Source organism: Balearica regulorum, chromosome 6 (genome assembly GCF_011004875.1).
Source record: "Balearica regulorum gibbericeps isolate bBalReg1 chromosome 6, bBalReg1.pri, whole genome shotgun sequence".
NCBI classification, from domain to species: Eukaryota; Metazoa; Chordata; class Aves; order Gruiformes; family Gruidae; genus Balearica; species Balearica regulorum.
The window spans coordinates 32,071,651-32,099,398 of NC_046189.1; the positions used below are offsets into that span (position 1 = coordinate 32,071,651).

The window sequence follows — 27,748 nt, forward strand, 5'->3', positions numbered from 1 at the left end:
TATATACACAGTGATTGGATCATATCTAGTAATTACAATATTGCTTGCTCCCTTATCTCAAGGATGGAATAGCAATCGCTTTGTTCAATTTATTAATATAGTTTCTCAAGCGGGCAGCGAATTGGATTGCCGGTATTACTTACACGACCCTCAATCATTAGATGCCACGTTTTGGTGGTTAGCAGAACCTGTGCCTGAAGCATCTTGATATCAACCTAATTTGGCATACTTATTCCCTAATACACCAAATTATCGACAACAACCTGTCAAAGCACATTCATATGTTAAGACCTCATGGTGCATTACAAAGCCTCAGGACACAAATTCAATTTGGGTGGGGAAGACAAGCAATTGTAATTGCACTTTGTATTACAATCACACCCAAGGATAGTTTCAATGTCAATGTGACAGAGCACAAGCTTGTATTGATTCTGGAAACCTCATGAACCTGAAATAATGAATCAGCAATTACAAACAAAGGTGTTTTTAATGGACTCTGGCATCTTACATGGAACATTAATAACACAAATTGTCAAAGATACTATAGTCTCACCAGTCTTAATTCTACATGCTGTTGTCTACAGAGTAATGGTTGGCTTAATACTAATGACAAATGGGACATACGTGGCCCAAGCAACATATCTGGCTGTATAGATCGTAACCCCTTTTGGACACTTCAATTAATGTGCTTAACGAAATGGAATTGTTTTTCTAATCCATGGTGTTCATTCTGCAATCATGGCAATGACTCTGGGCAAAGCTGGTGGCTGACATTTTAACACTTGGATGGTTCTGGCTTTGCAGCACTAATGCCTCTAAGAGTCTACCACCACACTTGTACCATAGCACGTCTTGCGCCTTCGGCATTTCAATCTCAAAATTTGACATTTAACTTCCAACACAACCATTACCCTATAGGTAATCAGGCCAGAGCGTCTAACCTCACAGTAATGAGACCATCTAAGTGTCCTAAGTTTGTACGTGCACTGTTTCCAAACTTGTGTGTCACTGAATTAGAACAAGCTATTGTTCATATTTCTGCTACGCTTGAAATTACCCAAAATCCTGCTATGGATGCTTTAAAGAACCTACAGACAGAGATTAACTCGCTCTCAGAATTGGCTACTGTCACAGGTGAATTATTAAGACAAGTCATCATTGTGGGGTTATCTAAAAGTGTTTTATTAATGATTAAATGATGATCAAATGGTAATTAATTCATGACTGAATGAAAATCAAACAGTGATTAAGCAATAATCGAATGTTAATTAAACAGTGATTTAACAATGATCTGACAGTGATTTAAAAGATGATTTAAATGATAATTTAGACAGTGATTAGACAGTGGTAAAACACTCTAGTACTTCCTGCACGCTAATAATTAAGTAGAGATGGATATATAAATGTTGCTAGCATACGATACACCTTTAGGCCTAATGTAAAACGTCACTTACCTCATTACAGACATCAGATGCCAGGTAAGGGGTCTCTCAATGTCGAGGAGTAACCTTGAGAGGCATCCCTGCCCAAGGGGAGATCACGTCTCTGCAGCCTGCTGCTGTGCAGGACAGCTCAATGGGCTTGGAAGGGCTACAGATATCTATAGCATGTGCTCGAGGGGGCTACAGGTATCTATAGCATGGCCTTGGGGGGGGGCTACACACATCTATAGCATAAAGTATATATATAAACTGCTGCAGCAGTTTTAGTCCCTGCTTGGGCTGGTACTGTTAGTCCTGATAAGTCATGGCTTAGAATTCTCAGTCCCTGAGGAGATGTGGCCTAGCACAGTTCTCATGGTTTGCACAGCCTGGGGCCAACCATGGCTATCGACTTTCCTGCCAGACCCCAGAGCATGGGCACGACGCAGCTCAGTGACATTAGCTCTTGTCCTAGCTGTAGGATTCGTGCTTTTCTGTAGTGCATCTCGTACCAAAGCACCATCTGTATCACTTTTATCCAAACTGGTATTGTATACTCATGCCTCAACCACCAAACCCTCTCAGAAGTTGCAACAACATTGGGCCCAACAGGACCATGAGTCTCCTCCGCCTCACGCATTAGGAGGCAAGAGAGACGCACCAGACAGGGTGTAGTCTCACTCCTAGTGACCCATCAGCGGTTGTCTGCCAAGGGGTGGAGTGATGGGAGCAGCCCTAAAGGCGACCTGGTTATAAGGGGGAAAATATTGCACAGAAGAAGATGTCTGCTCAATTACTGACAGAGAAAATGCCTGCCAGCCTGGGAACCACAAGCATCCTTGCGGAACGCAGCTGGCATCTTTGAAGTACTGAGAAACCAGAGACCTCCTGAGATAGATACCTTCAATGAAAAGCGCAAAAACAAGAAAACGTAACAGCAAGTTATCATCTGGAAAGGAGAAAAAAGTCTGAAAAAGGGGGAAAACATCTTGACAAAATAAAAGTCAGTAACTGCCATTGGCTGTTCTAACTGACAGAACAGAAGAAGAGTCTGAAAATACAAAAGTTGGTGTGAGAGAATAGAAAACATCATCTATTACTGGCTGTGCCAGGTGAAAACCAGAAATTCACAGCATCTGTTGGCTGGCCTGGGTGGTGGTGTCCTTCAAACTCTTATGTCTCTGTGATGTAAAAAGGACTTACTTTACACCCAAAATGGAGCATCTTTCTCTGAGAAGTGCCTGTGCATGAACTCCTTTTCCCCGTGACGTTTCCTCAGCAGAGCAGACCCTCGCCAGGGACGCCTGGCTGACTCTGGGCTCCGTGACGCGGATCATCATCCAAGTGAGACTTTGTCCAATTGGCCCCACTTCTGGGATGGGTTTGATGAGCATTTGGTACTGGTAACTGTGTATATATATATATACACACACACATGGATATAAGTAATTACTGATAAGTATATTTGCTGATTTACTGGTGGTAGTTCTGTAGTAACTTGTAATATTGAAATATAGACTTGCTACTAATATTGATTGTGCTGGCTGTTGAAATATATATTTGCTTTCTGGTAGTAATTTGTAGTATTGATATACTAGTCATAAGTGTACTTGCCTTGACAGTGATGACCTGTAGCAAAATGCAATAAAGTAATTGAGGAAATTAATCCTCCCTGTCCTTGTGTATCACAGAGTCCTGCGAACCCATGGTTGCAACCTTTGCCCACCCGCAGGCTGGGTAACCCTTCTGGGTCAGGACAGTTGAACGGAGGAGTTTCTGTTGGGCCACATCCAGTGGATGCCAGCACTAACTAGTGGGCATGGAGAAAGGGACAGGATGAAATCAAACCCTGTATCTCTATTGTGTTGTATTGTACTGGCTTTTTGCAGGCTGGCAATGAAGAGGAGGTAGAGGAACAACAGTCGATTCAAGTTCAAAGTGTGTTCAAATACAGAGACGATGCTGGAATATAAGGGTCAGGAGATGCTGCTGGGCTGCAGGTGTAGTCAGTTATCTCACCTTGGTGTTTCTTTCCAGGAATCTGAGTGACCCTTTCCTCAATACATTAGCTCCTTCACTTTCCACATGGCTGGAGAAATGCAAGGTTGAACAGGCTGAAGAGTGTGAGGCATTCATCTTCCAGAGCTTGGGCTCATCCTCCAGCTGTTGAGGATCTTCTCACTCCACTGTATGGGGCAAAGAGGATGCAAAGTGGGCATGCCTCACTCGGGCTTGTGTTACAGCAGAGGGTTACGGTGCAGCTCCACAATTAACAAAGCAAATAATGCTGCCATTGGCCTTGACTTTTCTCAGGTCATGATAGGATACTCTCTCCCCCAGAAACACCAGCAGCACAGGGAGAACACGCTGGTGAGCCCCAGTGGCCCTGCAGCAGCAGCCGCCAGCTGTGCCTGGGGAAACAGGAGGAGCCGATGTTGCAACGGCATCCGGATTCCAGCGTGGCCAGACAAGCGCTGACATTTTTCCATCACATGTGACCTGTTGATGCCTTCTGCTGGAGTTTTCATTCAGGAATGCTAGCTGTGGTCAGGCTGCCTGTATTTACAGACACAAATAAACTGCTGCTGACTGAAATACACCATTCCCATGACTGTGCTTGGCACTAGCCTTACAAGGGTAAAGGCAGCTCTGCTTTCACAGTAAAGCAAAGCTTTCTTGCTCACAGCATCACTTCCTTTTTTCTTTAGATGCAACCTTGTGAAGAAGCTAAATCTGGGGGCCGCTCTGCACTGCCTGGTCCAGCACCACGGGCAGCAGGATGCTCTTCACTGACAGCTTCAACCCTATTCCCTTCTTTTTGTACTCTGGCTTGAGTGCCTGGCCTGTGGCACCCTTCCCTCACCTACTCGCTCCCCACATTACTCCCTGGCTACTCTGCAGACCAGTTTGCTTTACAGCTGAGTCTCCCCTTGCAGGGGAAGGACACTTGCAGTCCTGTCCCCAGGCCTTTGCTCTCCTCTGTTCCACTCTCCCTGCCCAAACCACCCCTTAGCAATGAGTCAAACCTCAGTTCCCTGTGGCTGCCTTGATTGTCCGGTCTCTCGGCACTAACCCAGCATGCTGGGAAATGCCACAGGGTAAAGGTAATCACCAAGGGAAAGGGTGGCAGGGAGGCAGCCTGTGCCTTTCCTTTTGGAGTGCAAAGGAAGAAAGCAAAGGGGTGGGTTTGTTTTTAACCTGCCCAGTCCCTCACGAATTAACGGCGGCAGAGCTGTAGTCACAGTGTTTCCTGCTTTGTGTGGCAAAGCTGGTTTAAAACATTCCTGCCCTTCCTTTCCCTCCACTTCCCTTCCTGCTCCCCCTTTCTGTGCCTGGGGCAGTACAGCTTGTCTGAGGCAGTTGCATGAACCCAGCTAAAACTCGCTCTACTTGTGATGATTATTTTTTGACTGTTTGCTAATTTTTTCTTTTGTGATAGTGATGAAATCTATCCTGCCAGCTTGGCACTAGGCAGTGGGATGGTCATGAAACCCAAATTTGCCCCATGGATTCCAGGCAGCAGCGTTAGTCCCAGGTATTCAATATGCGACATCTCAGCCTGCAAACTTTGGCTTTGGACTTCAGTATTGTGCAGGAAACATGGAGCTCTGAAGAGCTGCCCCTCTGCAGCACCCAGGCCTCTCCGATCGCTTGTGGCACTGCGGGGAGGAGGCAGCGCAGCCCCCAGCCCACGCGCGGCTGGGTTACATGAAGGCAGTACCAGTGTTTAACCAGAGCCTGCCCTTGCACTTGTTTTCAGGATGTATAGAATCATAGAATCATAGAATCTTTAAGGTTGGAAAAGACCTCTAGGATCGTCAAGTCCAACTGTCAACCCAACACCACCATGTCTACTAGACCACGTCCTGAAGTGTCATGTCTACAGGCTTTTTGAACACCTCCAGGGATGGTGACTCCACCACCTCTCTGGGCAGCCTGTTCCAATGTCTGACCACCCTTTCAGTGAGGAAATTTTTCCTAATATCCAACCTAAACCTCCCCTGGAGCAATTTGAGGCCGTTTCCTCTTGTCCTATCACTTGTTGCTTTGGAGAAGAGACCAACACCCACAAAGGGTGCACCCTCCTCCCCTGCTAGGGCAGCTTTAGTGGAATCAAGTGGGAAGACAGGGTACAGATTTCATTTATTTGGGGTTGTGAGTTTTTCAGCCCATCTGATCAGCGCCGTTGCTGCCAATGTGTCACTTGCTGCACTCCTAAAAATACCTGTTTCAAGCTATTTTTAGCGTGGTCTGCTGCATTTCTTCAGTACTGCTGGTAGGAGGAGGAGGGACCATAAACTTCTTGAAGGAGAGCTGTTTATACTGCACAAGTAAGAGCTTCTGTTTATAGAGGCAAAAACAAATAATAATAAAAAAAATCCAGAAGGATAGGCCCATGGCCCTTTTCCAATGAGAAGAGCAAGTCAAAACAATGAACACCATTTGGTTTTGCTTTTCCCTGGCAAGCTTCCTTCAGCTGACTATTGCATGATCTGTTCAGGGTGAAGAAACAAGACAAAAAGAAAAGAAAAAAAAACAAAAAACCAGGCAGTAGCAATTGCTCCAGTTTCCTGCGGGCGGTTGCAGCCCTGCTGCAGTCTGCGTGGGTTTAAAGCTGCAGCTGTCAGACGGGGTAACCCAAACCCCAGCTCCAGAAGAAAACAGATGGGGCTGGGGGAGCCATTTGGGGGGGCAAAAAAACCCAAACCCAAATCAAAATGTATGTTGTGAAGCAAAGACACTGGGTTTTACCCAGCTCCCTTTCCAGCCAAAAGCTCAGGGCTCCCCTGCTTTTCCAGCCAGGCTCTGCTGTACCCCACAGCTCTAGTCCTCTGGTAAAAAGCCAGAGGTGTGGCTAAGCTGCTGTGTGCTCCCAGCTGCCCTCCTGCAGGCACCCAGGCTGGATGTCTCCTTGCACACCCCAAGGAATGGGTGTTTAATTTAGTTTCCTCAGACTAAACTCCCATTTACCTCGGGCTCCCACCAGTTTCCCATCTGTTTAACAACACCGGTACAGGGTGGGAGCTCCTCGGGGCACTCCTCGTCCTGGGTCAACACCAGGGTATTAAATCAACATACCTTCTGCGGCAGTCACTGCGGCTCCAGCTCCTATTTTTATAGCCATGCTTTGACCGATAAGACTCTATTAATAAATCAACCAGGCAGCACCACTGTTGCTTGCAGGAGCAAGCCCAAATTTTGGAGGGGGCTCAGCCAGGAAACAATGAACTCTACTCACAGCATCATATATGCGCAATAGTTTTATTTTTTTTTTTAATATAAAAAAAAGTCCTAAAGACTGCAGAATTCTTGTATCCTAATTTCTTACACAAATGCTTCCAACACCCTCTTCTTTTTAAGCTAATTCCCCCCCCTAACAACTTGCAATGGCATGGGTTCCCCTGATTTTGACCTAGTCATCCTTTCTAACAGGATATGTCTAAAGCTGCAATATGGCACTCGGTTGACTTAGTTGGCAGGTTTAATATATCCAGAAAGCTGGGGTATGGAGTCTCACAGGGCTCGGAGTCCATCAGCACAGGTGGGGAGCCTGCCTTTGCGTCCGTGCCTCCAGAATGAACCAGACTTTTCTCCTTACTGTGCAAATAACAGGCTTTGGTCATCGACCAGTCCTGTCGTAAGGGATTCTCGCCCCTGAAGAGGATCCCATCTTCAAGTGGGGAAGCAGCACATACAGTCAAGCAATTGTCCACAGCAGTCTCAGGCGCTGAGACCCCATCAGTCAACTGTACCGTTGTAAGACTTGTTGAGCTTGTTGAACGTGAACTCTACGTTATGCGTGGAAATAGGCTTTCGGTAGAGAGGATTGGATGCCTTTGGAGAAATGAGCGGACAAAAAGAACAAAGGTGAGGAACAAAGTCTGTGTGATGATGAAAACGTGTATAATTCCCCCTTCCTGTGCCAATTAATTTGGAGATAGCGCTCCCTTTGGCTTTCACTGAAATGTGCATTCAGATGCAAAAGCAGTGCTGTTTCTCCATGGTTTGTCCATCAGACCCATCTTCCGGCCAGTCTGCAGGCACAGGTGATGCCATCAAGTACTGGGCAACGCCACCTAAAGCTTCCCAGAAGGTGTCCCTCATAGACCTGACTGACCTGGTATCTTGCCACAGTCAGAGCTTGGTCCCCGCTCCCCCACCTCCTTCAGCCCTCCAGCACTGATCGGAAATACATAATGAAACCAAATTTTGCAGAATATTTGTAACTTGCCAGGGGAAGGACAGTGCAAATGTGCCGGTCCCTGAAGCCCTGCTGCGTGGCACCGCAGGGCACGGGCATCTGCATTCCTTGCACCTGCCACCCTTCTCCATCGCTGCAGAGCTGTTTGCTGCAGGCATGTCCTGAGAGCCCTCCCGTACCCCAGCAGCACCTCCACCCCGGGCTCACCATTTCATATCTGGCCCGGGAGCGTTCGCTCTGGAATCGGTCAAATTCCCGTCTGTCGTGAATGGTGACGAGCAGCTTCCAGAGCCCCAGCAGGATGATGCCGATCAGCACGACGCTGCCGATCACTGCCAGAACGATCGTCACAGCACTAGGGGCTGAGCTGCATGCTGGTAATGAGGGGCAGAAGGTAATTAGCTCTGGTGCGGGTCTATCCCAGATCAGGATACTGCGATGTAACAACCTGGACTGCAGCCACTGAGCAAGTGACCTTAGGGCAGCGCTAGCAGCAATGACTAAATTAAAAAAAAGCAACAGTCCTCTCTCGAACCAAAGGGATTTTATTTTAATTAAATGAATTCCTGGCTAGAGGCAGGTCAAAGGCACAGCTCTCATGGACGTCACTGGGGACAGAACGTCACGTAGTGCTTCAGAGGAAGAGCAGTGCTGCAGTGCCACCGTCCAAGAATGACACCTGGTTTTAATGCCGGGTGACCCATGTGGGATGGAGAGGGTTAAGGTGCCTCTGGCAAAAGCCAGCTCAGCTTCTGGCCCACGTGGAAGCAGGTGAACACTAGACACTTTAAATAAGTACATTAACTGTCAGCTAATCAACTGGTCTTTCAATTAAGTGCAAGCTGCTACACAAATGAAATAAAATGTGTGGTATCTCAGTCTTTCCCATACTGGCCTGTGTCTCAGAGGACCAAAGAAAATTGTGAAAAGCTACTGCTGGGTTCTCGTCAGCTCATCCTGCAACACCACGTGGGGTTTTCTTTGAGAAACTGCATTACACATGATTAAAATAATGCTGGGAATCACAGCTGTCTGCGGCAGCCCCGGGGAGGGGAGCAGGGACACACAGCCCTTACACTGCCTGGACCAGAGCTAGCTCTTCAGAAATGCAGAAATCCATGGCTGGTGGGGGCTTTCCTAACATCCTGACTTAACCAGCAGCAGCACCAGGTGTTCCCTTCTGATGTTTTTGCTCCCAGTGGCTGTATCTCCAAATCCGTACATGGCATACTTTTTGCTACGTAAATAGGCTGGGTTTAATTTCAGCATCCCAAGCTGGCAGAAAGTCCTTCAGCCACTTGCTAGCAATGCTGGCAGCTCAAGGTACATGTTTCACTCCCAGAGTCCTATTTTACTGAGTTGGGAGCATTTGGAGCTGGGTTTCAGCACTGTAAACCACTTTATTTTTTTAAATCATCCCAGTTCACCTGCTCATGCATGCCCTCATGCAGGCAGTGAAACCAGCCTTTCCGCAACCCACCAGGCTCCCATCACCTCTCGTGAGGCAGCCAGTGCTATTAAAAGGAAACCCAAGGGAGGGCCAACCTGGCTCTTTGAGGACGGTGAGGTTGGATTTCCCACTGGCAAGCTCTGAGTAGGTGAACTTCATGACGCAGTTGTTCACCGGATAGGCGCAGAGGATCGCGTTCGGGTCATCCGTTTCTGGAATGAGATGCAGAGTTGCAGAGTTTTATATATTGTTTTTTATATTAAAAAAAAATCCTAAAGACTGCAGAACTCTTGTATCCTAATTTCTTACACAAATGCTTCCAACACCCTCTTCTTATTAAGCTAATTCCCCCCTAACAACTTGCAATGGAGTGGGTTCCCCTGATTTTTGACCAGGTCACCCTTTCTAATGGGATATGTCTAAAGCTGCAATATGGCACTTGGTTGACTGACTTAGTTGGCAGGTTTAATATTAGGAATTATCACAATTCTCCCCTGCAAGCTGCGCAGGGCCTCCCACGGGCACCTGTGAGCGGAGGAATGGGGAGCAAGCCCGGAAATCAGCACAGTTTGATCACGATTCGTGCAAATTGTAACTGAGCGGTGTCCAGACTTACTGCTCGAGAAAATGTAGCACTTGGGAAACTTTGCATGGCAAACTGATGCAACCTCACACATACACATGTTCTTCCTTCGCGCAAGTCAGCTTTGGCGATAAATGCCATTTTTTTCTTAATTTGCTGAATTTCTTGAAGTGTGGAAGCTGAAGAGAAAGCAAGGGGCACAGACTCAGCCTGCCAGGACACGGACGGGGCCATCAGCGGCAGCAGCCCATGGCTGGCTCGTGCTCCAGCTGCGCTGAACGGCTCCAGCTCCGGAAACGGTTGAGAAGTTTGTTTTTAAAGGGTGAGATAGAGAAGGAAAATGGGGAGGGGAGGAGGGAGGGAGGGGGAAGGGAGGAGCTGGTTAGAGGGGAAGATGTGGAGATGGAGGAGCTGCAAGAAATGAGACTACTTGATTCCCACGAACATATGGATGCTGTTTGTTTGCCTGCTTAACATACCGTAGCACCAGGCAGAGCCTGTCACTGTTCTGGTCACTATGAGATGATTCCTGAGGATGGCTGCTTCACCACAGCTCTCCTCCTCACGCCGTACCTGTCTGTCATGCTGAAAAATGATCACGTTAATGATCACTGCTATTCCAGCCCTTATCTCTCTATTGTCTGTCTGTCTTTTCAATGCCTTTGACCTGCTTTTGGTCAAAAGATTAATACCCTTCATTTCAACAGCTCTGAGCCCACATGCAGCTGCCCCTCTGGTGAGTCCTGGAGGGGTTCCTGGTGTGCACAAACCTCAGCTGTTCCTACCTCAGGACAGGAGAACCTGCTCTACCTACACAGTGGTATCAAAGGCAGGGCTGGAGAAATGCTGATTGTTACGAAGCAAAGTACTAATTAGATTAATATTGATAAAACTGCCATGCTTCTTGACTAATGCCCTTCTGAGTTGAGCAGCTAATCTTAGTTCCTCCAGACCCAGCTGCTTTCAATCCCATCCTTGCATCATTATTCTGCTAAAACAGACTGTGAATAAAGTCTTGATCTCTTGTTACATTTCAGAGATCACACCTCCACAGAGAGAGGCATGATGGCTACATCGAGCTTACTGGTCCATTGATGTGTGCTGTTGGCAGGTTCAGCCCAGCACTGGACCTGTCATGCTCCTCTCCATGTTGAAAGCCCCTCTTTAGAACCATCAGGAATGGAAATGCAATATTGCAGAAGTGAAGGTGATCCTGCAGAATCCTATGCAAGTCATATAAGACTCCCAAAAGGCTGATCGTTTTGGCTCATCAGTCCAATGATAGATGCCTCTGCTCTACAAAGCTTTGAAGCACTGGCTGGTTCATACCCAGAGCCAACAGGCACATTGGATCTCCCAGGGTGTGTTCATTGCAACTCAATAGTTAATCCTCCACTGCCAGGACAATGCAGACCTCTGTCTTCTGTGACAAATACCAGCATTTGGCCTCTCAGCGGGGACTTTTAACACCTGCTACATAACACAAAAGCACTTGAACACCAGGATTTGGCTGTCTGCCTGTAAAGAAGTCCATAGTCTCCAAGCACTTTCTCTAGGAATATTTTGCTTTACCTCTTTCTCTAGTAGCCCAGATCTCCAAGCCACAGAGTGCCCTGAGCTACCAAGAGCTCAGCACCACCTGCAATCTGACTGCAGCAGTTCAACAGAAGAATAAGAGTAATTCTCCAAAATGTCTTAAAACAGAAATTTGGCTGTGTTGTTCTCTGAAAGCCATGTGGGGGGGTTGGCAAACCACAGCCCAGCCTCAGGGTGCAGTCAGGACAAAAGCTGGCTTTGGCATGGTGCAACACCCAGGCGGGAGAGTTGAGCTTTAATCCCTAGTATTTGCTGGCTCCTAAGAAACACAGGCCAGCCAGGCATCAGGAAGGAGCTTTGTGTGGTTTGGAAGTGCCTTGTAACCTCTCACAGTGTGCTGGTCTAGGTGCACTCCCCGGTAAACTGCAGGGAGGATGGAGAGAACACGAGCAAGTCTCCCAAAGGAAAAGTTAGGAAACCCCCCTGGTTGTGATTTAAAAGCTAGACACTGGATGTGAGAGGAGTCAATGGGAAAAAACATCACCTGCAGGCAGCTCGGGAGGAAGGGAGAGAAAGAGCAAGCAAGGTAGAGCACTTCTACCTCTATAAACTATGGGAAAAGGAGGAAATGTCAGATGTGGAATGCAACTTATCCCTACTTGATCTAGAAACACCAGCTTCTCCATCCCTCCCTCCAAGGGGTACTGCTAAAGCCAGGGTCAGGACTGCAATTAAAGCTATCACAGTTTGGGTTCCCTCTATCCCCCCCAAATAGCAACCAGAATAGATCTTGAAAAGAAGGAGCAGAAAGTCATCTGATGAGGGATGCATGTGTGGGGTGATGTCTAGAAGAGGACATAAAGGGCAGCAGAGGAGCAGTCCATCCCACCAAAGCAGAACTTATCATCTCCAAAACAGCTTTGCTTTCTCTCACAAGCTCACTTCATCCAAGATGAATTCTCGGAAGATTAGAGAATGCCTTTTTTGAGTGATACTTTGTCCTTTTGCACTCTCTCACGGCTCTTCTAATCTTCTGTCTGATCTGATCTCATCCCACTGTGCTCCTTGCACGGGCAGTAGAGGTCCTCACACATCTTGATTTTCAGACGTTATTTAAAATCAAAGGATTTTTTTACTTCAATATAGATTACAGCCCCGAGAGAAGGTCACACATACCCCATATACACATATACATACTACATACACACATAGATTCCTAAATAACAGGTGTTCCCTGAGGCTTTCCTTACAGATATGTTTTGCTCTGGTTAAGAGGAGTTCAACGCCACAGTCACTGGCTCCCACCGTGTGCAGTCCTTGCTGCTGCCTACTTACCGAGAACATCCACAGTGGTGATGATCTCGTCCTTGCAGTGCTTTTGGCAGGTTTGGTTATCAGCCAGTCTTCCTGAGTTAAAGAGCTTGCATTCAATGCAGTCCCTGCAGAAGGACACACGGAGGAGAAGATTGAACAACCATCAGAAACCACATGAAGCAGCTCTGCCTGGGATACTCTCAGGTTGCTTAGCATAGGCTCTGAGCAGCAGCAGGCTTGCCTAGGGCTAATCAACCCTGTTTAATGAAGCGGGTGTAATTCCTTAGCTGAAAAGTCTCCCAGGAACCAAAGAGCTGCCCATCCTACCAGGGAGAAGTCCCTCCTGACCCCCCTACCGTGAGTACCTTTTAGTGCTACAGATGCCTGGGCAGGTGGGACACTTCTCACACGTCTCTCCAAAAGCCCCCGGCTCGGTGCACTGACACTTCCCACAGACGCAGGCGCCTCTGCCGCTGCAAATCTGCCCGTCGCTGGAAACACAGCTGTCCGTCTCGGTGGAGCAGTTGCAGTTGTCCCCGATGTAACCGGCATGACACTTGCACTCCCCGCAGTGACACTCTCCGTGGCCTGAAGGTGAGAGCAGGGGGGAGGCGTCAGCAGCATCCCGGGCCAGCGCTGGGTGCTGCAGCTGCCCCCATGCAGGAGGGACCAGCAGCCCAGCAGGAAAAGCTGCCAGAGAGACCATACTTGGCAGAGTATCAAACAGATGGCGATGGGAAACACCTAGATATCAAATAATTATCTATATTTAGCAGCAAAAAAATACCTACTCGCAGCTCCTCCAGCTTCCCTCTATAGTCACTCAAGATGAACGGGCACCTCTCCCTTCCTAGGTGGGACCAGGTGGCCAAGACAGGGACACCAACTGCCTTTGGGAGGTGCCAGCAGTGATGGTGACCATGGGGAGAACAAGGCAACTCCTTTCGAGCAGACACAGCCTGCAGCTGGGGGAGGTGACTTCTACCCCAAGTTCCCCTAGGACCCCCACGCAGCATAGCACTGTCATCCTTCTGCAGGTGGAGGGTGGTAAAATGAGTGGGTCCACGTGAGGAACAACCACCTACTATTGCAGAGCCCAAACAGGATTAGGCTTTGGGCAGCCTGGTCTAGTGGAGGGTGTCCCTGCCCATGGCAGGGGCGTTGGAACTAGATGATCTTTGAGGTCCTTTCCAACCCAAACCATTCTATGATTCTATGAGTCTATCTAGGAGAGACCACATGCTCCAGTCAAACTTGCTACCCTCTTATTTTCCTCTCTCTGGATGGGGGTTCCCAAGTATCCCCCCCTCTTTTCAGAGTGCCCTTTTGCACCCTCCTGGTTTGCCCCCATTCAGTGCTTGACACCACCACACAAACATTAACACCTGAGAGCACGTTTTGGTAGCATGTTGTCACGAGCCTTTTTTACCCACAGAGTTGAATATTCCCCACCTCTGCCTCCTGGTGCCCAGCAATGTGTAACTGGGCTTTGCAGAGTGCTACACCTCCCACCGCCGCAGAGGTTGAGCAGCATCTCTGTCGCTCCGTCCCCAACGCATCCTAGGCATTGCTCAGCTTCACTCGTGTGCCCACCTGAAGGCTCTGGCTAAGCTAGAAGGGTTATGTTTAGTTTAGTTTACTTTAGTATGTTTCACATTTAGTACCGTGATTTCCATTGCTACTGGAGTAGCAAAAATATTCAGGTTGACAAAGAGTCTCTGGCAGCAGCTTTTGAAATATTGCTTCTCAAACCAGATGTGTCCATCTCAGAGGCATAGCACTGAGGGGACAAATACTTCAGGACACCAAAGGATGTGGCAGAGTTGATGCGATCCGGCTGCTCAGCACATGAGCCAGACAGGAGGCAGCACAGCCAGACAGTGGGCAGTTTTCTGCTTGGTCTTGCTATGGCATCGGATTTTGCTAGCAGAGCTGCTGTGCCAGTAAACGAGAGGGCCCAAGCCACACTTCTAGCCTAGCCTTCTCCAGGCCACACCGCTCAGCAAGAAGTTTTCTCCTCCTCCACGCTTCCCTGCCCACTATGGGCCATGAGTTCTGGAGATCAGTATTTCTGCTGGGCCCTCAAAATGGTGTAAAAGATGGGGCTCCTGCAAAGGCTTCCATGTTACCTGGGCTGGTTGGTGTTTTGTATGAAAGAATCTCTTCTTTCTCTGTCTACATCAAGAGAAATGAAGATGGGAATGGAGCAGTGCTTCCTTGATGGTTTTGAACCCAAGGTTTAGCAGCAGAAAGCCTAGCAGGTCAACCATTTCAGAAGGTCTTTCCTACCCTGCCTTCCTAACAGTTTTACTGAATAAGTACTCCCCAAACTCCTAAAACTCCTTAAAGAAAATTAAATCAACAAGCATCATCTCCTCTGTCCAAGCGAGACCTCTATGCCCCCAGCCAGCTCCATGAAGGTTGCTGAGACCAGCTGAACCTCCCCCAGGGAGTAGCTCAGGGCAGCTCACAGCAGAGATGGATGAAGAAACTGATCCAGTAAGGGTTCTCCTCTATCAAAGCAGCCCCTGGCAGCTATGGGGTTTAGCCACGGACTGAGAAAGTCAACAGGCTTAAAGGCTTTTGGTGACAGTAAGCGGAGTGGCTGCCTGCCGAGCATCTGGTTTCAGAAAGGCATCCATCAGCTCTCTGGAAACACTGCTTGAATTCCTCCTTCGTCAGTCCCTAGGAGAAGGGATGCCTTTGAAGGCATAGTTTACAGAGCTGAAGGGTTTGTATACGAGGCTCATCAACAACCTAATTACAGCTCAGCTTTCCCACTGGAAACAGCCTCAAGCGCCTCAGACAAGATAAATTATATACACGCTCCTTTCATCGGCACAAAGCCACTGATCTCCCTGCCTCTCCCATCACTCCAAGATTACCAGAGAGGCTGTGGATTGTCAAGCTATATCCCTTGCCAAAAGTCATGGTAACACCTTCAGTTCTACTAGGCATCTCATGTGTCCCAGCGCATCGCAAGATGCCCTCCTACAGCCTCTTTTGCACTCCCAATGTTTGCTTTGGATCCAGCTTGCATACTCAAACATTACTAGACAGAGGAGGTTATGTTTACAAGATCTCTAGTGGTGACCTCCTTCCCTGCCTACATCTGAAGAAGATTAAAAATCCCTCCCTCTGCCTTCGTGATGACAGCCTTGCCCTTTCCCCAGATACAACTGTAGAGGCAGGCTCAGTTTGCCTCTTTCCTACCAAGCTCTGGTTTTGAGCCTATGGGACACAGCTACATCCACCACCACTGCTGCTTGGGGCGCAACTGCAGAGCAGAGACCCCCTGCACCCTCTGCTTCACAACCAAACCGAATGGAGTGGCTGGCTTTTATTCACAATTAATTCAGGTGACCAGGGTCTGGCACACAGCAAGTCTGGTGCCTCCATGGCAATGCATATGTCAAAGTTAGCTATAAATCACAGTTTTCTTAAATGGGCGCTATTTCAAAGAGTCCAAAGCAGCTTGCATTGGGAACCTGTGTATATGGCATTTAGTAAACACACTCGTGCTTGAATTTGAGCTGCGAGGGCCAAGAGAAGCAAGCTGATTGCATTCACACCACCCCATGGTCCTCACCTGGGTGGAAGCCACCCCTCTGCTCTCAGGCAGAGCCCTTGCATCATCAGCCTTGTCTGAGTCCCCCTTGGACACCACAGAGCCCAGCAGAAGATGCGAATCCGTTAGAAATCCATCTCTGGAAGTGTTATTGCTCATGATATGGTTCAGTTTTTAAACCCATCAGTTGCCAGGACAACGTAGGAAGCTAGAAAGCCTGCATGTCCCTTCCAGCTCCTGGCACGCTGGGGACGAAGCCTGGAATGACTGTCCCAGGGCAGGGAAACAGCCAGTTCCAAATAATGCATCCTATTAAACCATTGCCACTGGAAAATTTAAGAAACAGCATCTTAAACCAAGCAGGTTTGTTTATTGAAGAGGATGAAGAAAAAGTCCTTCTATATGAGGGTGATTAAGTGTGGGGTATGAGCTTGAAATATAAAAACATGTTGAAATGTGTTTTCTGCCTTGGTCACACTGGCTCAAGATGCAAGAAGTCACTGGCTGAAGCTCATCATGGGGAATGTGCCAAGAGTGGGAATTTCCATGTTGACCTTTAATGGGAAAGATGTTACAATCTTTGCTGCCTGCAGCAGCTTGAAAGAGTGGCCACTCCTGCAAGCACCGTGAGCTCCACTTCTGGTGCTCTCCATCCATCTCCCACACACGGAGAAATGTGGTGAGTAGGATACATTTATTTCTCACGTGGGCATGACAAGAGTTGTCCCACTTCTCAGCATCTACCTGGATCACCGGAGATGGGAATCCACTCTGTTCTCTTGCTCAGGACACAACCTGAGAGGAGCCCCAAGGCAACGTGGCAGCCAGTCTTTTGGTAATGGTGCCCCAGTGCTAAGGTTTGCAGCATGCAGAGTGCTACCTGGTACTCGTATTCTACAGCAAAATGTGCTGCACATTTCCAGTCTCAGCCATCCTATGGTCACACGCAGTGCTGATGTGGTTAATCAGTTTCTATGCCATGTAAGATCATGCCTGTGGGAAGCCTCCACCACTATGCCGATGATGAACCTAGTTTCACTTCCCAGTTTCATTTCCAAGATGAAAATGTGTCCTCAAGGAGGGTGTGTTTCAAGATACCTCTGCACCAGCTGAAGTCTCATGGTGCAGGACACTACCCTGGACTTTAACCCCCTTGAACCCTTTGAGTTTACATGTTCTCTATTAAACCTGGTTTGTGAAGCCAAAAGACATTAATTACATTCTCCAAACATAACAAAAGATGTTTTCTTCTGTTCCCATCCTTGAAATGAGACGAGCTTAGATGTTTAAAAGAGCCAGATCTAATTGGGAAGTGAAATGCTCCCTCTGAATTTGATAACATACTTTCCAGCCAGCTCTTGATTGTTGGGGGGCCTAACATGAAACACATGTCAGGGAGGCTGCTGAAACAAGCTGGGAGGGTGCAGCAAGGAAAGCAGTGCTGCTGGGGAGGGAGAGCAGTCCCCAGACGAAGTTTGGACTAGTCTGGGATCCAGCAGGGTAGGTGCCACGGGGTGCACTGCTGCTTGGAGGCACCCTCTTCCAAGCAGGCCACCAAGGTGGACGGACACCTGCAGCCCAGCTGATCCCTCCGTCTCTCTCCCTGCCCTGAAATACATCCCCATCCCACTGCCGTGCCCCGGCAGGGCTGCACCTCGCATTGTCATTCAGGCAGCTTTTGGCAGGACGTCCAACTGTCCTCATTTCACCCCAGCCGCCTCTGCCTCTCCCCCTCAGCTGCCCACCAGGATGACAGCCGCAGACCAAATCCCCTCTGCTCTCACCCCGGCACCGCGCAAACCCGGCTTGGCAGCCCGACACCAGTGCTGCGGAACGCTGCTCCGGTCCCCGAGCGGGGTCGTTGCCGGTGAGCTGCAATCGGGATAGCAGCTGCCGGCAGAAACTTCCAGCCTCTGACCCCGATTTCATCCCAGGCTTCCTGATAGCAGGCTGCAAAGTGGGACCCCGTGGTGGCTGAGTGCTCGTCGGGACAGCCCTTCTGCCCTCCGCGATAACCGAGTTTACCTTTTAGGAAGTGCACCGACCGTTGCTGCACCAAGAGATCTGAAACTCAATGCACTTAGAAAGTGTTTTTTGTAAAGTCCCCTACTTCTGGCGACTATAAAATTATGCAAAAATGCTAGCTTTCTTTTGAGAGAAATAACAAGTGATCCCAGATTTTATGAAGGGGGAGAAAGGGTTTGAAAACACGCCCCTCCAACACTCCTTTTTTCCCCACCATCTTGAAGATTAAATTGATGTGCCTACCATACAAGGAAAAAATAATCCTCATCATTTTTAAGCCAGTTCCTTGGCTTCTGAGCACTCAGGAGGGGAAAGATCATACTGCATTTTGTTCCCATTAAATCAAGCCACTTATTTTTGTGCCTCTGTGCTCACATCCAGGCTTTGGGTCAGGACCTTCAAAATGCTGTGCTTTTGTCATTTTTGGTTACTTGAATAACTAGTTTGAAAAAAAACCCACAAAAACCCCACAGGAAAAACGATTGAGAGAAATAAGTTATGGCAAGCAATTTCCAGATTCCCTGGTGCCATCCCTTTAATGAGCCCTGGCCGCTGTGTCCGTGACCCGGAGAGCCCCAATGCCACATGTTGTTTGTACTCCCAAGGGGCGGATGCTCCAAAAACATCTGCTTATCGGAGAAGTCAAACCCTACTGCCATGGGGCACTGCTTGAGCATCATTTCTGTACCAGACCTGCCAATGTCTCAGCAAAATTGCCCGATGTCTCCAGGAGAGGCTCCGGGAACAGCACATTTTGAGTGGGAGGAGGAAGGGCAGCGGAAGAGGCTTTGAATGCTTGGAAAACGTAGACCTTTCCATTTGGGAAAAGGCTATGGTAAGGCACAGTGCATGCTAAGGCAAATAAATCATTGACTTCCCCACTAATCTCTTTCCATGACTCAAAGCAGCTGGTGCTGCACATCAAGAGGCCAGGCAAGGCAGGGCAGCCTGCCCGCAGCACGGCTCAGGTTCACGGCACCGTCCCGCTGCCAGATGGCTGGCACCGGTAGGAAGCCAGGGAGAACTCAGGAAATTTTAAGTAGTGGGGATGGGCTTAGGATCCATGCTCTGGGTCGCACCAGTCTGACAGGGAAAAAAGGGGCAGCAGGCTGGCAGGAGCATCCCCAACTCCTGGAGCCCACGGAGCATAACAATCTCCTTGTGAAAAGGAGATTACTATGTAAACAAAGACAGGCAAACATCACGGGTCCAAGGTTTCCGTGTGAACTGAAATGCATCCACTGACCGCCTCCATTCACACCAGAAGAGAGCTTGCTCACGCTCATTTATCCACAATGCAGTACAAACAACAAAACAACACTACGAGGTTAGTAATAAGTAAATAGTGCTTTTCTGTATGTTATTTACACCAGACACCATGGATTTGTGCATGTTCCATTGCATTACTTTCAATGGATATTTATATCTCAAAGTATACAGGTTTGGTCAAGAATCAGCTTTAAATAAGCCTTTATTTCAATCCTAGTGCTGGCTTAGCTCACCAATCGTCAAAAATAGCATCAGAGATGCAGACTAATGAAACCAAAGGTGAAGGAATAACTGCATGCTTGAGCTGCTAATTCAGCTTTTGGGTACCACAAGCCCCATCACCAGCTCCACATTACTGCCAGCATCCCCCATGTTGCAGCACTACCATTACAAAAAAAATCCCTCAGCTCCCCAGTTTCCCACTCACTTGGGAACGTCTGGGTTAAATGAGAACTGGGCAGGGAAAACAGGGCTTTGGAAACTGCTGTCTCATGAAGGCAGCTGAAAGCGATCCGGGGCAGGCGGATTTCCTGCGGCAGCCCTGGCCAGCCTTTCCTCATTTTCCTTCTCTCCACTACAGAAGGGGAGCTGAAACGCAATCACGAGATACGGCTGATGATCCATCAGAAAGTCAAAACGGGCAGCGAGGAGTCATTTCCTGAAGGAGATCTAAAGCTGCATTTCTTAAAATAAATCCTTCCTTTTTTTTTTTCCTTCCTTTTTTTTTTTTTTTTTTTTTAAAGCTCAGCACTCCACAAATCTCTCGACTTTTGCTTACATTAGCACCTCAGCTGAGCCTGCCACACGTGGCCTTTTGGACAGAGACCCAGAGCTGGGAATTGGAGCTTTTAGGTCCTGCTGCCGACTTTGCTACTGATGCAGGGTGTGATACGGGGCCAGGGCTGCTGCCAGACCCTCCCAGAGAAGCAGCACTTCATCCCAAATGGGGGCGATCAGATGGGTGTGCTGGTTCCCTTTGAGCCATGGGCCCAAATACCACCCTACCAAACTGGGCACATGCCCAACCATGGCTTCATCACCCCTTAAGCACCTGACATGGAAGGCACTGCAAAAGCTGCTACAAATTTATATTATTCCATAAGGCAGGAATAATGGGGGGAACTCTCTGGGTTTTCCTCCTCTTGTGTTTCCCTCCAATCCTGTAACTCAAAAAGGGCTCTGTCCTGCTGTCCTTTTCCACCAACCTCAAACCTGTCTGATGCAGGTGTTCACTGGGTCTCCCATGGGATGCACCAACACCTCTCTCACCATGGTGCTCCTCTCTCCAGCCCGGCAGGGACGATATAGAATTTCATCTGCAAACCCTAACAGACGGATTAGAGCCCACAAAGCCCCCTTACTGCAGCTCCCACCATTTGTTTTCCTTCACCCCAAAAAGCCTGACAAAGAAAACCGCTTGTCAAAAAGCCATTTACACTTGGGTATCCCAACCCTGCCCAGATACCACCAACACCCATGGGTCCAGAATCAGGAGCCTCCCCCACCTATATACTTTTTGGCCCATCCCTTAGCTCAGGTCTGCTTACAAAACTCTACATTTAGCCTTCAGCTTTTGTTGCCGTGAAGGGTCTGGAAGATTTAGAAGTATGAGGGGACATACGGCGACCATGTGTTAGATGAAGTGCAGAAAAGCTATAGTGCTGCAACCCTTCCACCAACGCATGGTGCCTCCGGATGAGCGTCGTCTTCCTGCTCTGGTGCCCGAGCAGGCTCCTACTACCTTCTACCACCCAAAAAGCTCCGGATTTGTTCTTAAAATAAAACTTGGCTCCAAATCAAAGTTGCACAATCCCAAATGCCTGAACTCCAGGGCCAAATTCTACAGTTCAGGCCCATCCTTCAAATGAAAAGCAGGCTAATTCCCACCCTGCCGAAGCCCAAATGGGCTGAATGTCCTTTCAGCTGGGCCTCGTTAAGAGGAGTGGGCTCTGGAGCAGAGATTTTCTTTCTCTGCACAATCCACTGCCGTGGGAGCCTTGCCCAGCTCTGTGTTTGGATGCAAACACATAATCTGGTGCAAGTTCACTGAAGGTCCATGGTTTTGGAATGGATTTCTCCCTTCCCCAACAAGCTGGAAGAAGTTAGAATTTCACTTAAAATAAGATGAAAAAAAGGAGAAAGAACAAACCCACAGGCTGTGCTGCACTTCCCTTTCAGGTCAATTGTTTAAATTCAATTTTTTAAACCAAACTGAGCAAAATTCATGGGTTGTCAGTGCATGTCAAGAAGAAATGCAGAGACCCAGAATTTCACTCACCTGCTGGTTTGAGGCTTTCATCTGCCTCTAAACCCCAAATACAGCATTCATTTCCAAATGTTTATTTCTGTTAATTACTATAATCAGAAGGACCAAATGCAAACGCCAAACTCAGTGGGATGCTGGCCATAAAGGCAGAGCATTTAAGCAAGTGCGTTCTAAGACCATCTCTCTTTGGGGAGCGAGTAGGCACTACACTATGTTTTCAAAGATCATCTTGTTTTTCTTTTGGAGCTTTCTACTCTCTGAAATAGGAGGTTTCTGGCTGTGGGAGGGGGCGGCTGCAGCAGGACGGGGGGGTTTGGGTATGTGCACGCACCATCAGATGACACCTCCGGTTACAACCCACACGCTGTGCCGCTTTAAGACCGGAGACCCACAGACAGAGCTTTGGCTCCAGTAAAGATGTCGAAGACGTCACTTCTTTATTCTTTAATTCTGCCCTGGCATTTAATGCCTCATTAGCATGCATTAATGCTTGCAAAAGGTCCGCTCAAGGACAAGGAGAAACCCCAGTGAAAAGAGGCAGGAACAGCAGCGCTCTGTGAGGTTTGGTCCTCCAAGGAGCTGCTGCCAGATCTGGGGAGAGCTGCAAGACTTTGACAGCATCGAGGGCCTGGGCAGGGGGAAGGGAGGGGTAAGAAAAGAGACAGCCTTGCCCTTTCATGCCAGGAATGGAAACAATGGCAAAGTTTCCGCTGGGGAAAGAAAGTCCAACTCAATTGCTGTTTCGGTGTGAACAACCAACGCAAACCCTTGGCATGAGCAAGGCAAGGCAGGTAGGGTATACCTGCTGCCAGAAACACAAAGGAAGACGAAGAGTAAACACAGCACTGAGCAGAAATGTGAATGGAGGTATCATTTGTGTTCCTGTGAGAAATCCATGCAAAGGTCATCAAATATCTCGAGTTCGAAGGGCCCCATAAGGATCATCGAGTCCAACTCCCAAATAATCAGTATTTAATAGGCAACAATGTAATGGTAATGCCTGGTGGTGTAATACCTAACACTACATTTATTTATTGTGAAAAAAATCCAGAGTAGCATATACATCAAGCACAGAGCATTACAGCTAAGAACCATCTACCTGCACTGAAATGCAGCCACCACTGACCTGAAACACAGCAGCTGTGCTGAGCGTCACGGGAGGTCATTAGTAGAGCAATCAGAGGGGCGAGCCGGGCATTTTTACACACTGCAGCTACAAGCACTGGCCACGCTTTTGCAGGTCACAGTCGGGAGGCGAGGGTCACCCCATGCCGTTTGCCCCAGCCCAGAGGCCATTTGAACCTCTTGAGATCTTCAGCATTTTGAACGGGCATGGAGCAGGATGGGGAGGTGCACACTCTCGGAGGAGAGCGGCACTTGTCTCAGGATAAAATTGGAAAGAGAACAGAAACCAGGTTAAAGGGGAAAAAATAAATTCAGAGAGGAAGCAGAAGAGAGAGATTGGGGAAGGGTGGAAATGATGAGCTGGTGGGGAGCAGCAGGGAGGCTTCAGGAGCCTCCCAGGGACTGGAGATGTGAGGAAACACTGAGTCACCCCCATGCTCCTCCAAAATGCCGCTGAGGGTTTGTATGCCAGGGAAGTAGAGACTTCATGAAGATGAAGTCAAGAGATGCAAACACCTCCCACCCAGCTCTCAGCCCCCCTCTGCACCAGGGCTACAAGCCATGGCTTCTGGAGATGAGCACACCTGGAACCATGTATGGCACACTGCTGGACTTGGTACCTTAAGGCAGAGACACCTCAAAGCCACCTGTAAAGACTGAAGGAGCTTCTCTGCCCTTACAAATTATCTGGGAGCCCAGGGCTGGGTGTCCCTGCTTCCCATCACAGAAGGTGCCACCCCGGTGCGGGGCTGGATGCAAGCGCGGGGCACCGCAGGCTGCCCACAGCAGGTAAGCATGTCCCATACAGGTCCATGTGGTTTCTCATCCTCTTCACACTGTGTAAAGAGCGGAGAGTTTCTCTGTTACATTCCTCATTAAAGGCTGAGAGGTTTCGAGTGTTGCTCTCAGAGCTCGCTGCCCCCGGGCTAAGGCCCGGCCTTTCGGGAAGCAGCCCGGGATGACCGCAGGGTTTGGCCACTAGTTCCCGTCACCCGAGCGAGATCTAAAAGCCAACATCCCACATGTGACGGCAGCATTGGGCTGCCCCACAATTCCTTCCCCGCCTGTGGAAACGTTTTCCAAATCACCGCTTCAGCAATCATGCTCTGCCTCACCAACATGTTGCAAAGGCATGGCAGCCCCCACACTCTGCAGGAGGTCAAGCAGGAATGCAGGAATATCAACATCTGACATCAGAAAAGATCTGGTTTATACAATCATGCTTCAGAAAAAAAGAAGAAAAAAAAAGGGGATTTTTTCCTGATTTGGGCTCAGATGTTGTCATGCAGACAAAGGACATTGGACACACGGCCAACAGCATCCGCAGGGAGCTTGTACACAGGGTGAGAATGGCATCAGTCTGAGCAGGATGAAGGTGAATTCAGTTCTTCCAGTTACATCACAGCCCTCAGCCCTGCCTGCCCCAGCTGACCTGGACCTTACATTTTTTTTAGGCTGACTCACAGGATGGGAGTAAATGGAACCGACCTAAACCTTACATTTCTTTACACTAATTCACATTATGAGAGCAAGTAGAACATGCTCAGCTTCACAGTTTAACCCCAAAAAAGGAAGAGGACCGCAGAGGTCCCCCGTTTGATTAGTTTCTTGTTAAATGCTTGCAGTCTATATAAATTCTTGCTGGAGCCAAAACGTTTCACAGGTGGAGGGGGGAAGTAAGCTGGAGAGGGGATGCCCACCCAGCAGCGATGCCAGGCACGGGCACTCCGCCCTTAGTTCATTGCTGCTACAGGACACAAAGTGAGAGGTTTATTTTTTCCTCTTATTCAGGAGGATCTTTTTGGTTTACGTGTTTCTTCCCAGGTATTCAGGCATTTCAGGGTAAGGACTTCTGCTGAGCAGCTTCTGCAGGTGATAAGAGCCAAGGCCAAACAGGAATGCACCAGGGAGAAAGGAAGCTCTAGGACAAACGTGCAGCCCGAGTGACTCTTGACCACATCTTAAAAGAGAGATGCTACCACAGTGCCATCTCCTCGCTACTTATTCTGGCTATAAGGTCCCTCTGGGCTATGCAGTGGCTCTGTAGGCAGGAGAACTCAAGATGCTTGAAACCAGGTTTGCTGGCTGCCAAGGGATGATGGCCACCCTGTGCCCTGTGACGACACATGCACACCTCTCTGCTTTCTAGCCCAACCTCATCTGGTTTTTAGCTCCCTGTCCCATACCCTGCTCTTTGGTGGGGAAAAAGAGACACTCGTGCTCCTATAACCCACTCTAGTGTGAAAGGGTTTCAGCTCAGCAGACTTTACTAAGTTCAGCTCACCCCAAATCACCCTCTCATGCCCTCCAGCCCCGACAGCACACGCAGCCGCTGCCTGCCCCCCCCCCCCGCGAGCCCCCCACCTGCTGCTAATAACTGGGACCACTAACGAAGCAACCGGCACTGTGAGGTTGCACCGCGGTGACCCAAGCTGACACTGCATCCTCTGTCACCAAAATAAGCCTCAAAAAGGCTGGTGGACGTGTGCTCCCCCATCCTCCTCCAGCCTGGGGAGCAGAGCAGGATCGACCTGCAAGGCAGCCGCCCCAGAGGCAGAGCCGCATCTCCTCCGCAGATGCATGGCTCACGGCTGCACGAGCACTTAGCAACAACTAAAGGATTATTTTTAGCTTCCATGTCTTATACAGTCCTTTTGCCTCTGCCCTTCAGATCCCGCTTTACTAGGCAGTGCTCAGATTCCACCTTTTTACACAAACTAAATAAAAAAAACCCCAAAATCCCCCAAATAAAAACCCTAGAGGTAATAAGATTTGACATGACTAAAAAGAAAACATTGCAGATGTGGTTTAGGCTCCATTCCCTCACCTCTTTCTGCTGCAGGCCACCCTCTTCCCTTCTGGCAGGGGCTACATTTGCTTAATGCCACCCCCCACCCCCCTTGGCACCGCTGCAGGCAGCGGGCACAGGCCAGCCCCCCTTCCTCCCCAAACCACGCTCAACCCATCACCTGCACTTGGAGGTTAATAAATCAAATACTACCCATTTATTTCTTAACAGCAGCTTCTGGTAAAAGCTTTGACACTAGGAAAGAAGAGAATTAGGACAAGAAACATTTGTTAAAGCTGAATCACCGTTATTCTCACATCAGATGCACACCAGTATCCTCCATCCCGGCACAACAACAGGGCAGGTGAATAACAGCTACAAAAGTAAGTGTGGAAAAAGGTCTGCTTCCATAAGATGTGTCCATGGGCACAATGATTTGTATGGTAACAGACCCCACCAGAAACCCCAGGGTGGGGATACCAGCAGTGCCATCAAACCTGAGCACTGCGCTCAAAGCGCAGGGCTCCGTCGCGCAACCAGCGACTGCCACGCTGGCACCACAGAGCCATCGTCCCACCAGACCTCCTGCAAACACAGTGCTGTTAAACGCTGTTACAGCGCTTGGGACGGGGAACGCCAAAAAACAAATTGCAGAAGCAGGAGCGAGATTTTGAATTTGACGCTATATTAAAAGAAACAATAAAAACCTGATCTCGCTGCGCCTTAGGACAGGCTAAAACTCACAGTGCTTCCCCTTTTAATGAAATCAAGAAAGGGAAGCATTCAGAAATAAATACTGAGGACTTGTACATCCTCAGCAGTTTTTGAAGTGGTTTCTGCACGGCAACTGGAGTCACATCGCACATCAGCCTGGCTATTCTATGTAAAATAAGCCACAGATTTTCAATGAGCTGACACTTAGAATCATAGAATGGTTTGGGTTGGAAGGGACCTTAGAGATCATCTAGTTCCAACCCCCCTGCTGCAGGCAGGGACACCCTCCACTAGACCATGTTGCCCAAAGTCTTATCTGAAACTTTCTAAATCCCGCTTCAGAAGTGATCCTGACACTTGCATGTATCTGCAAATTTGCCACCTGATGCTTTACTGCTGGCCTGAGCTTTTTGTGTCAGTGGAAGCATCGTACTGGCAAGCGAGGCCAGACTCCCAGGTCCTGCGCTCCGAGCATCGCTATCTCACTGTGCTTCGGCCAGCCATGATCTTTAGCCACCTTAACCAGTTAAGATGCTTTCAGCTGCTTAAGAGCTAGAGAGAAGTTGCAGAGCTTGATTTACAATTGCAAAGCATTTCTAAATCTGATTGTCTAATTCTATAAAAATGAGGAAGAGAAGCCACAAAAGACCTGATCCCACAAAGCTGCACAAACACCAGCGGTTGCCGTGTTGCTCAGGCAGCATGGATTTTTGTGTTTTAGGGGGAGAAACAGCTCGCAGCGTGGCAAGTGCTCTTTCCTCGTGCTTCGGTAGCATTCAGCGGCTGTGATCTTCCTGCACAGCCTCAACACAACCACAGCCCTGGGCTGAAGAGCACACAAATGACACCCACACGGGGAGCTGGGTAACAGTGGTGATGGTTAAAGGGAAATTTCTCTAGAGACACCAAAGTAAAGACGATGCCATACAACCCTGCATCTCCCCCCCTCCAAAATAGGTCTGTAGCACTGAAGCTAATGAAGCTTGGCCTCTGGCGAGCCAGTCTCTCTTCATTAGAGGCAAACGTGTGATGCCCTCGCTGGGGCCTCTTCTCCCTCTTGCCACCTAGTTGCATGGGACCTTCAGGAATGCAATTAGCGCCGAGATGTTTCCTCCTTTGTCAAACTGCCTGGCAGGCAGCCAAGGGGTTCAAAAGCTGCTGGGCCGTGCAGCCAGCTGCCCCTTCCCGAGCCCGGCTGCAGGCAGGAGGGCAGGCTGCAGGCAGGAGGGCTCTCTTCCCCTCTTCCGCAGCCACTCATATTTCGGAGTAGAGGCCAGAGCAGTGTGCTGAAGGTCTCAATGCAAGAGGGCAACTTCTCCATCCAGAGAAAAACTGGGAGTGAAGCTTTCAGGGATTTAGGAAGCGACTGCCTGCTTTATCGGAGCACGATGCTGTGGATAACCCAGTTGCATCTCTTTTGGAGTACTGAGCACTTCTGCAAGCCATCCCCAATGGCCCTTCCAGGAACTGGATTAATGGTTTGAAAC

At 48.8% G+C, this 27,748-nt stretch overlaps 1 protein-coding gene across 1 annotated transcript in view; it reads right to left on the reverse strand.

Moving 5' to 3' along the window:
- Nucleotides 1-6,664: 6,664 nt before the first annotated feature.
- The window catches only part of ITGB5 (integrin subunit beta 5), a 61,649-nt gene continuing 40,565 nt past the window's right edge, over nucleotides 6,665-27,748 (reverse strand). The window contains exons 11-15 of the mRNA XM_075757096.1: nucleotides 12,872-13,094; nucleotides 12,528-12,631; nucleotides 9,169-9,285; nucleotides 7,831-7,997; nucleotides 6,665-7,256 (exon numbers count right to left, since the gene is read on the reverse strand). Of these exons, the coding sequence (XP_075613211.1) occupies nucleotides 7,161-7,256; nucleotides 7,831-7,997; nucleotides 9,169-9,285; nucleotides 12,528-12,631; nucleotides 12,872-13,094 (707 nt within the window). The 3' untranslated portion in view covers nucleotides 6,665-7,160. The remainder of the gene's footprint in view (nucleotides 7,257-7,830; nucleotides 7,998-9,168; nucleotides 9,286-12,527; nucleotides 12,632-12,871; nucleotides 13,095-27,748) is intronic.